This window comes from Staurois parvus, unplaced genomic scaffold (genome assembly GCF_062004578.1).
Source record: "Staurois parvus isolate SC_StPar_1 unplaced genomic scaffold, SC_StPar_1.0 ptg000605l, whole genome shotgun sequence".
Taxonomy (NCBI): domain Eukaryota; kingdom Metazoa; phylum Chordata; class Amphibia; order Anura; family Ranidae; genus Staurois; species Staurois parvus.
This window is the reverse complement of record NW_028318401.1, coordinates 755,818-767,618: the sequence shown is the minus strand read 5'-3', so window position 1 is coordinate 767,618 and position 11,801 is coordinate 755,818. Positions and strand designations below refer to the sequence as shown.

The following is an 11,801-nucleotide window of genomic DNA, read 5'->3' as shown; positions in this document are numbered from 1 at the left end:
CCTCTTTATTGAAGACTTCATGGATACGGTGTTGCTTTGGGTGTACCTTATGGGCTCGCTCACACCATGTGCATTGACATATTTTTATGCACCTCTCAGGTCTCTGCATGGGTATAAAGAAAACCATTGCGTTCTATGTGTCCTGTTCACACCACGATGCTAATGTCATGTGCAGATGGTGTGGTGTGAACAGGGCACACAGAAAACAATATTTTTCATTGGGCTTTTGCAAAGACCTGCATGATTGCTAGACCAAAAAGGGGAGGACCTTTTCCATAAATCAATCCTTGAAGGACCTTAATCAGAGGAAGGAATCAGAAAAAAGAAATCTCAGCCTCAGGCCACATGCCCTCAACATTCAGGGGTGCCTTGCCAGGGGGAACCCTTAGCAAAGCACTTTATCCCTATAATACATGAGGACAAGGGTCTCTTCCCCACAACCCTGATTAGTGGTTGTTCGGTTCTGCAGATACTTATTGAAACCTGGAAACCCCCTATAAAATAAGTGGTCCTCATATGCACCCCCCCCCCACACACACACACATGGCTGAGTATTCCCAGTGACAGCAGTGGTTTCTAAAATCCTGTGACAGTGGGAAGCTGTCATATGTAGGACTGTTAGAAATACAGCTCCTACATATGATGCTTGGGGAAAGGTTTGGGTGTTAGTTAAAGGAAAATCCAGACTAAACCTTCATCTTAACCCTAATGGATGGGAAGATAGAGGACCTCCTTAGAATAATCTAGGAAGCAAGTTCTGCCTCTGTGGCACCAGCCTTGGCAGCTGCATGTGTGGCTCACAACCTGAATATTTGGATTGACAACTTGGGTCAGCACATTGGGGGAAAAAAAATTTCCTTGCAGGAGATTGTTGATAACCCTTAGCTGGCAACCAAGGCTGTGTCTTCTAAAACGGACACAACCATGAAGTCAGTAAGAGCCTCCACCAGATCAGATACTTTTCCTAATTTGGCCAGAAGGGCCATCTGCAATAGCATGCAATACACTGGGATTTGTGACTTGGTAAAGGGTGTGATCAGTGGGCACAGCTGCTGCTGGGAATGTGGGCAAACAAGGAACAGGACTAGAAGCCAACACTGATGCTGTTACTGCTGAAACCATCAGACCCTCATGCTGTGATCCCAGGACACAGCCCAGACACAACCGTCATGGGACAATAAACTAAAAAATGGGCATGCCCTGCCAAATCGGGAACAGTTGGAAAGTATCAATCAGTGGAGCCCCTCATTTCTCCTGCTAGGTAATAGTGTAAAGTTTTCAAAATAATGTTAATAGAAAAAAAAAGAACAGAAAAATCTAAATGTGAACACTGGAACATCAAAGAAATAGAGGTTTTCCATACATGTGGGAGTAATAGCAGCAGAAGTAGTAAAGTAGTATAAAGTGATAGTAGTATTAGTAATAGTCATATTGCTGTATAAACATAATAATACAATATTGAATAAACCAGAGGTGAAGAAGCACAAGAGCACCACCCAGTGCACAGGAGGAGTAACCACAGATTAGCAAAAGTTACTACACTATGCAGCTGGGGGGGGGGGGCTTGCTGATCTCAGGCTCGGTAATGTAACATCATTCCATCAATGTATCCAAGGATTCCTCAGTCCATACTGCAATAGAGTCATTAAAGTCTTCATTTATTATGACAATATTATACTTACCATATATGCCTTGTACAGAAGGATTGCAGAACACATTCCAATACACTTGACAATGAACAAAAAAAGGGAAAAGAAAACCAACAAAATTTAAAAACCATCAATTTGTTCTAATATAGTACACATGTTTAGGAGCTTTATTTAAATCTGTCTTTTTTCTTGCTGGCCGGGCTGGACATATGATTGACATGTGTTTCCCATCCTCATCTATCCTCCAGCAGGGAACAGGTCCTGAATGCTGCTGCAGAGAACTGGGCTCATGTGATGCGGTGAGCTTGGCTCCCTGAATCATTTCCCTGTCAGCTCACAGAAGATGTTGCATAACATTGGGTGTCAAATCCTGGAAAAGACTGAATCTGGAGCAAAGACAATATGGGGCAGCACTAGAGCTTGGGGAGGGTGAACATTGCTTGTTTTTGTAAACAGGCCCCCCTCCTACCACATGAAAGAATAAAACTGGAAATGAGTTTTAAGGCCATTTAAGGAGAACAATAAAATCAATGGTGAGAAGAAGTGCAATGTAATTTCTATGTAGTATAACCATGCCATTAGCTGCTCTGTGGCCCTGGAGCAGAGGGTCCCGTAATTTGACCATATAATATTTTCTTAGGCAGGTGAAGCATTGGGAGACTAAAGCCAAATAGAATGAATGTGTAATTAGTGTAGGTACCATGTAAGCATACATCGGTGTTATAGCTTTAGAATGGTATATGTTTGAATAGTGAAATTGCTTTTGAGAACTGTGGTGGAAAGAAGTGGACATGTGGTCCAATTAGGTCTGTGCTTCTGTGGCTCATTATATACGGTTTTCCTACGCTATGAGTAAGTATTCCTGAAATCAGCAATTACAGTAGATAAGCAAACATGTGACCAGATACAGAAAAAGCCAGCAGTCCTAAGATTTAGACTTACCTTCCCCTAGGACATGAGTCTTGTATGAGGCAACACTTGATGAGGCTCCACAATGGACATCATGCACTTTGTTATATCACATGTATGACCGTTTTCCTGGTTAGATTCTCTGGAGGCATTTTTGCTGTCCATGGCAGGTGGACATATTTTAAAATGTCCATAGCAGAACACCTCTCAGAGGCATTGAGGGCCAACAAGTCCCAGAACATCTGCCTGGCTTCCATGGAGAATTGTTGCCACTTTCCTGGTGCCAAGGTTAGGTCTTTCTTCGTTTGCCACCAAGCAAACTCCCGATACATGAGGTCATGACCCCCTGATTCTTCCCAAGGAAATGAGCCGGTCATAGCTGTGTACAATAGGACTCCAAACGCCCACACGTCAATGCTCGGATGCAGCAGCAATTGATCCCCTTCTTTTAAGCTGCACAATTCCGGAGCAGTATATGGGATGGACCAGGCCATACATGGTGCTTGAGTGCCCCGGAGCCTCGTCAGTCCAAATTCTGCTAATTTGACTTCCTTACATTCAATGTCCATGAGCAAAATGTTGTCCAGTTTAATGTCCCGATGGACCATTCCTCTGCTGTGCATAAAGTCTAAGGCACTCGCTACCTGTGGAACAAAACCCTTTACAACATCTTCATTTAAACCAACCTGTAGAAAAAAAAAGAGAAAATTAGTCACTAGACACAAATATAACACAATGTTACCCAACATATTGAACCCACCTTACCTCGTGTACAGGGAAACAAACATACATTAGCTGAATACACAAGGAGTATGATTAAAGGAAACCTGTCAGCATACAAAATGGTGCCATTAATGGTGCAAGATCCATCTTAACCCATCTTACTCCATTTTAAACCTTGCTTCATAACTTGAGTGATACACATACCTAAAACAACAAGCGTATGCCAACTATACATCCTACCAACTCACTGCCCTGGGAAAGGAATCTTTAAAACTCAGAAATGCTTCAAAAGTAACTAAAACTAGAAATCGTGACTTTATAAAGATCAATACATTTTTGATACAAACTTACATTTAGCTTTACTATTGAATGAAGGTTTCCAGCTGGTGCCACCTTCTGGACAAAGACATAGTTGTTGCTGGTTTGGAAAGCGATTTCATGGGTTTCAATGATATTTGGATGGCCACTGAGACTAAGAGACATTCCGTATTCCACTAGGAAGTTGTCCATTGGAGTTTTCTCTTTACTCATCAGTTTCATAGCCACGAACTCATCTGTTAAAAAGAAAGACATAAAAAGACAATGAGTATCATAAACCCAACATTAGAGAAATGATGAAGCTTGCTAAAAACCTGCTAAAGTTAGTTAAAAGTTTATGTAAATCTAAAAGCTCTGACTTATTAAGATCCATAATCATCACTCAAACACTGGAAGCAAGGGGGGCTTGGAAAACTTAGAAACTTAAAAATGCTGCTCAAAGATTTGGAAATGTTCTGCAGCCGAAGCATTCTGTTGATTCTTAGATCTTGGATGTCACACTCATATCTCAGTTTAGAAGTAAAGATCCTTTACACATCTGAGCTCTAAATAGAACTAAATCTGCAGAGGGAACCCAGAGCATTAACTAGAATATGTAAATATCAGACTTGTATATTATGGCAGACTTGCTCATTATAGTCTCCCCTCCTCTGGTGATGCAATATCTACAGTATGATCCCCCTTGTTGCACCATGCAACCGAAGAACCTTTAGCTGCTAGTTACTCTTATCCTTAGTTTATTTCCACTCATTCAGAAGCACAACCGATTCTGTATATCATTCTCTTTACATGAATTAGGCTACAAATTTACCTGAACCCCGATGTTTGGCCAAGAGAACCTTTCCATACGATCCTGTCCCGAGCTCTTTGATGGGGTGGAAGTGGTCTGTGACTTCCATCGTCGTCAGGTTTTCTGAGGTTTCAGCGATGAGCTCAAGAAGTTTCCTTGCAGTGTTCTTGGTTACTTCTACAATGCTAGAAGCCATTCTGGAATCACAACATCAAAACATACAAATGAGTTTCATTTGGCACTAATCATTAGTAAGCGGCATTAATCATCTCTCTGGATATCACCCAGTTACTGTTATTAATTGTCACCTTCATTAGAGGTGGGGGGAGGGGTAGTATTGTAACTAAAGACAGTTATTTTACATTTTAAAGCTGATATATGCTTACAATTCTTATTAAATACATGTTGGGCTTATGTTGATGAGCTTTTATTCACAGCAAGTGGATATTGTTTTCCTATATAAGTCTATGGTAATGCAAGACCCACTTGAAGCCGATCAAATTCACCTGTCAATATACAGTATTATAAATTATTTTAGAAGGGTCTCAAATGGACATCAAACTGATTCTATGGACACGAACCCTTACTCTGATACATACAAGTTATATGTAAGAAGTCCAATTATTTTATAGATTCCAAAGAGAGAAAGGAGTGATGTAGAATGGCACTGGGCAAAGGACCGAGAGTGCCATCATTCCAAACCAACAAATGTCTACAACAAGGTAACAACCGGGGACTTCCTAGGATGGCAGCCAGGGATATCAATTCAAAACATAGGGATACAAATTCCAAATGTATTAGTCACATCATACAAAAGTTTTTGTATTGAACATCATGTGTGAATCTTTTAAACTTTGCATGATATGACTAACATTTATGAAAATATCTTTTATAGCTGGGTGTTGACTTTCTGTCCTTAGATGCCATCCTAGGAAGTCCCTGGTTTTACTTTGCTGTAATACAGTAAAATTATTTACTAAAGATATGTGACTTCCTGAGACTTCAAGCACAAATCCAGCCAAAGAATTTGGACAAAAACCGAAAAGGGTTAGAACATCTTTTAACTTTTATTGCCATTTCTGACGTCCGATCTTCCCTCACTTCATGTGTGTGGTCAGCAAAACCTCTTTAAGAGGCACAAGTGGGGGAAGAATGAAAACCTTTATTAGGTTTTAAAAAATTTTTTTGCTCCATGATATTTTTATTAAAGATTAATAACAGGTATATAAACAGAAAGAAGATTTGGTGGCTATTTCCAAAGGTGACCAACATCAATTCACAATAGGAAATATTCCAGAGTCAGGTATAACTGGACAATGAAAAACTGCATTCTAGCATGATATAGTAACAGGGAAATACAAGGGGTCCCTCATCATGGACCTATACTGGTCTTGCTATGCATACACCATAGATGAGTGTTTATCAACCTTTTCTTAGTCAACGTGCCCTTTACAATTCCACACAATCTCGAGGCACCCCATGCTAAAATGTAAGAACTAAACAAATAGTTTTACGTAACGCAGCAACATCCACACAAGTAGGACCCCCAACATTAGAAGTGGTTTGTTCTTTCATAGCTATTGCACCTTTGCACATTGCTACCAACATGTCCCAACATTCTCCCTCACTCAGCTAAAGTGACCCCAGTGCTGATGGAGAGGGGCAAACAAGGATTCAGGTGACTGATGTCCTCCTTTTCAACCAATTACATCATCCGTTGTTAGAATGTCAGCGGCTGGACCCCACAGAACCCGAGGTTGTAATGCTGCACAATACAAATTTGTGGTTTGTGTAACAAAAAGGCAGAACTGATCCACTTACTGTCTTGTTTACAGTTTTTGGGGCATGCTGGTTGAAAAAGATTGCCATAGAATACTCTAGCCAGACTAGCAAGGCATGAAGATATACAGTAAAAAAATATATATATATACACACACAGTGTATTTAAATGTGAAGCGCAAAGTACAACAAATGATCTGAGCATGTCATAGGACAAGATAGTTGGAGCACTCAGACTCGTATCTTTGTCAGGTGTTTATTGCCATGTGTGTCCCAGTATTGGGTCACTAGTGGATCTTCCCAATAAGGACCCAGGTGGTAATAAAAACCTGACAGAAGTTATAACTCATTCATAAATCAGGCAAATAAATGGGATTGGCTGGAGTTGGCCTCTAGCTACAGCCATTGTATTGAGTTGCTGGTCAGAGTTGCCAACATTCTAGTCAATGTTATGTAAGCTTGTCATTGTAACAATATAGTGGAAGAGAAAATAGAACCCCACATGTACTAAATATGACAAATGGGAATAGTGGAATTTGGAACCCGATTACTATAAAAAAACATTTTTTTGCTGGATTGTGCTTTCAAACCAAACTGAAAATTGCCTAACAGTCTAGGACAGTGGTTCTTAACCTGGGTTCGATCGAACCCCAGGGGTTCGGTGAGTCAGTCTCGCGGGTTCGGCGGAGGTGAAGACCCACACCTGACTCATATGATTCGTGCAGTAAATATTCATTATTATGTTTTTGTTTTTGTGTGAAAATCATGTTTTAATGGTTTTGTTCTTTGTTCTTAACGGTTTTGTTCATTTTGTGCACCTATGTATAAATATATACCTAAATATATACCTATGTTTTGAATTTTAAAAATCATATTTTATTTTTCCAATTAAGAAGGGTTTGGTGAATGCGCATATGAAACTGGTGGGGTTCAGTACCTCCAACAAGGTTAAGAACCACTGGTCTAGGATGACCTAAGAAGACCTGTATAATTTTACTTCTAGGATACATGAAGAAAGAAAATCTCAATGTATGTATGAGGTTGGTTATATTCTAAAAAGAATATTCAATCAATACACAGACCTCTAAACAAAAGAAAATAATGTATTCATACTTGTAGGGCAATAACAGGCAATTTAGATAAAAGGCAAAAAATCTAATTGAGGGAACATAAAAACGTTTGTCTATTTAACTTACTGCTAAAACAGGTTCTTATTGGAAAATTTGGAAAAGCAAAGAAAATTAGGGGGGAAACAAAGTTGCATGTACAAAAAGATAGACAGGAATGGTGAAAAAACTTTTGATGGTGAATTGTTGTTTAACACACAACTACTAATCTACAATCTCTCAGACAACCTCGGATGGAACGGTTTCATTTTATTTCAAGGGAAGATGAAGAAAGAACATCTGAATGTAATGCATGAGGTTGGGTAGATTGTAGAAATAAAATATTGCAAAACAATGTGGATATTCCATCAATCTATGGATCGCTCAACAAAAGGCAATCATTTAATCCTTCTTGTAGGGTAATAACAGGCAAGGGAAAAAAAGATAAAATCTTCTAAATTCAGGGAACATTAAAACACTTTTTTATTTAATCTTTTTGCTACGACATTTGTATTGCTGGGTTGTCATTGTAAAATATGATGAATGAGAAATATAGGAAAACAATGGCGTGTACAAAAAGACAGACAGGAATGGCAACATATGAAACTTAGGGAAATAAAAAATCTTTTGGTACTGAATTGTTTAGCATGCAACTGCTAATCTACAACCTACCAGACAACCTAGGATGGAACGGTTTCATTTTATTTCAAGGATACATGAAGAAAGAACATCTGAATGTAGTGCATGAGGTTGGGTAGATTGTAAAAATTACATATTGCAGGATAATGTGGATATTCCATCAATCTATGGATCTCTAACCAAAGAGAATCATTGAATCCCTTTTGTAGGGCAATTTAACCTTCTGCTAAGAAATCTGTATTGTTAGGCTGTCATTGTAAAATATGATCACAAAGAAAATTAGGAAAACACTTGTGTGTATGAAAAAGTCAGACAAGAATGGCAAAATTACAGGAATGGCAAAATTACAGGAATGGCAAAATTTTGAACTCAGTAAAAAAACTTGATTTTGAATTGTGTTTAACAAGCAACTGCTAATCTACCATCTAACAGACAACCTGAGGAGTAATTGTTTTTTTTAACTATTTCAAGTGTATATGAAGAATGAATATCTGAATGTAAAGATTAATGATGAATATATTTTAAAAATAAATGATGACAATATCATGTGAATATTTAATCAATATATCAATCTCTAAAATAAAAGGCCTATTTGTCTGACAATAAATAACAGGTAAGTGAAAAAATAGAGAACATTCTACATTTTTACTATTTAAATCTCTGCTAAGTACATCTCTTAATTGTAGAGAAAAATGCTAGCTAAGGATAAAACTGAGCATTATAAAACTATGAAGTTCTATATGACTTACTTTGGAAAATGAAGGTATAGATGGTCTCCAAGTCGGTCTTCACGGAAGAAATCTATGCGGTCTTCTGAAGAGCAATTCTGGCGGGAAGCAATGTAGAATATCAATCACTTTTTGCTACAAGCAAAATGAGGGTCACTGAAAGTAAGGAGTGGAGGTCTGGTATATATGTGAGGAGAAAATGGAATTTGTTAACTGATGGGAGATTCTGATTGGCCAACACACAGGAGCTGCTCATTAACATATGATTGGTGACTTTGGAATGGGCTCCTGAAGGGTGGAGCAGGTAGGTCCATATGAATGGGGATTGTTTATGCTGTGCCAGTGTGATGAGGGCGGGGAAATTACCCTGAAACTAATTTTAAATGATTTAATTAACCAAGGAAACAGTTTCTAGATGCTAAGATTTATAGAGATAATGTATAAAATGTCTTAATATTCTTTTTTCTTTATAATATCTTTTTATTAAATTGTTCAGCATAAATTTACAAAAATGCTAAATATCACATATATACAAATTTAAAGATAAAAAAGACGAAAAGAAAAGAAAAAGGGTATAATAAATACTACAACACATTCACAATATATGAAATACATTAGATAATATTCAGCGTAGGAGTGCTTTCTGTTAGATATCATAGAATCTGTTAGAGTAAATAAGGGAGGAGCTCTGCTGACTTCCATCATCCAATTATGTGCAAGCACAACTTATTTGTTTTCTTAATTTTCCTGGCATGTGATGTGACAGGTTGATGAGATTTTTTGGCTAGAATGTTCTAGGGTATATAGCTGTGTATATGTGGTCAGAGAATCAGAGATTAATCGGCTTGTATTTTTTATTCTTTTATCATCAGTTGAGTTTGTCTCATTTATAGGGAATATACAGGGGTTAGACAAAAGATGGAAATACTCCACCATTTGCAGGTGTGAAAGTGACTCCATGTTTGGAGGTGAATGCAGAGGTGATGTAACACATTTTTGCTTCCACTGTGTGATGAGACACCTAGCTAACAGGTGGGAAGCCTCACTTTCCTCATTCTCTGCATGCGCTGCTAGTAATACAGAGCAATGTCAGAGCTTAATGAAAGAAAAACATATTTCCAGCTAGCAATAAATGAAATCATGTTTTGGTACTGAATTGTTTAGCATGCAACTGCTAATCTACAACCTACCAGACAACCTCGGATGGAATTGTTTCATTTTATTTCAAGGGAACATGAAGAAAGAACATCTGAATGTAATGCATGAGGTTGGGTAGATTGTAAAAACAACATATTGCGAGTTAATGTGGATATTCCATCAATCTATGGATCTCTAAACAAAAGACAATGATTTAATCCCTTTTGTAAGTCAATAACAGGCAAGTGAGAAAGAAAAAATAGTTTATATTTTGGGAGAATTAAAAACAGTTTTTTTTCTATTTAACTTTCTGCTAAGAAATCTGTATTGTTAGGTTGTCATTGTAAAATATGATGAAAGAGAGAATTAGGAAACCACTTCCATGTATGAAAAAGACAGACTGGAATGGCAAAATGACAGGAATGCAAAATGTGAAACTTTTGATTTTGAATTGTATTTAACATGCAACTGCTAATCTACCATCTATCACACAACCGAGGATGGAATTGTTTCATTTTATTTCAAGGGTACAAGAAGAATGAACATCTGAATGTAAAGCTTAAGGCTGAATATATTTTAAAAATAAATGACTGCAAGATAATGTGGAGATTTAATCAATATATAAATCTGTAAAATAAAAGGCCTATTTGTGTGACAATAAATAACAGGTAAGTGTGAAAAATAGAGAACATTAAACAGTTTTACTATCTAACTTTCTGCTAAGTACATCTTCTAATAGTAGAAAAACCCTAGAAAAGGATAAAACTGAGGATTATAAAACTATGAAGTTCTATATGACTTACTTTGGGAAATGAAGGTATAGATGGTCTCCAAGTCGGTCTTCACGGAGGAAATCTATGTGGTCTTCTGAAGAGCAATTCTGGCGGGAAGCAGTCAATGGAGAAGATGAATCACTTTTGCTACAAGCAAAATTAGAGTCACTGAAAGTAAGAACTGGAGGTCTGGTATATATGTGAGGAGAAAATGAAATTTGTTAAATGAGATTCTGATTGGCCAGCACAGAGGAGCTGCTCATTAACATATGATTGGTGACTTTGGAATGGGCTCCTGAAGGGTGGAGCAGGTAGGTCCATATGAATGGGGATTGTTTATGCTGTGCCAGTGTGATGAGGGCGGGAAATTACCCTGAAACTAATTTTAAAATATTTAAGTAACCAAGGAAACAGTTTCTAGATGCTAAGCTTTATAGAGATAATGTATAAAATGTCTTAATTTTCTTTCAATAATATATATTATTAAATTGCTCATCATAAATTTACAAAAATGCAAAATATCACATTGACCCAATTTAGCCATGGAAAGTTTATGTATAAAATATCTGTCTAAATAAATGAAATATAAACATGCATCCATATATAAATCATAATAATATATAGTGCAGCGCTGGTGTATTAATTAAAAAAAGAACATGCTAAAATGAATACAAATAAAATAGTTCATAAAGTCCTTCCACAATTAAGTGACCATAGGTGTATGAAGGTCTTCCTCCTTATAAAGGTGACTGGTATCGGATAGAAAAAATGCGCACTCACCGACCGCACATTTTAAATGCGCCTTTGTGCACTCTTATGCAGATGACCAGCCAGACATGCAGATCCTAAGGACACATGGACCATCCCTCTCAAATACTGACATCGGCCTTGGGTGCAGTACCTCCAGGTATATAGAGCCCTTTCGTTCCAAAAGATAGGCAGGCAGGGGTCCGTCGGAAGCCGTCTCTCGGCTTCCGTAACCTGGAAGTCCCCGCTCCTCCCGTTGTGCTCTGTCACGTGGTTTACAGGCGCCGACGATCTGCATCTACCATTTCTGGGGTACCTGGAACCAGGAGGGGGACCCCTGCCTGCCTATCTTTTGGAACGAAAGGGCTCTATATACCTGGAGGTACTGCACCCAAGGCCGATGTCAGTATTTGAGAGGGATGGTCCATGTGTCCTTAGGATCTGCATGTCTGGCTGGTCATCTGCATAAGAGTGCACAAAGGCGCATTTAAAATGTGCGGTCG

The 11,801-nt window shown here is 38.1% G+C and overlaps 1 protein-coding gene across 1 annotated transcript; it reads right to left on the bottom strand.

Annotated features, from left to right (window-relative positions):
- Positions 1–2,662: 2,662 nt before the first annotated feature.
- Positions 2,663–11,596, bottom strand: LOC149449744 (serine/threonine-protein kinase SBK1-like). Its single transcript, XM_089692821.1, has 5 exons — positions 11,453–11,596; positions 8,663–8,739; positions 4,411–4,586; positions 3,633–3,835; positions 2,663–3,244 (listed from the first exon to the last, which is right to left on the bottom strand). The coding sequence occupies exons 1-5, from the start codon at positions 11,594–11,596 to the stop codon at positions 2,663–2,665; spliced, it is 1,182 nt and encodes a 393-aa protein (XP_089548947.1).
- Between the last annotated feature and the right edge of the window lie 205 nt (positions 11,597–11,801).

Excerpts from the sequence above, each read along its gene's own strand:
- LOC149449744 (XM_089692821.1), bottom strand. The coding sequence starts at position 11,596 with ATGCAGATCGTCGGCGCCTGTAAACCACGTGACAGAGCACAACGGGAG. Across the intron at positions 4,587-8,662 it reads CTATACCTTCATTTTCCAAA|AATGGCTTCTAGCATTGTAG; the intron begins GTAAGTCATATA and ends TTGTGATTCCAG. Across the intron at positions 3,836-4,410 it reads GGCCAAACATCGGGGTTCAG|ATGAGTTCGTGGCTATGAAA; the intron begins GTAAATTTGTAG and ends TCTTTTTAACAG.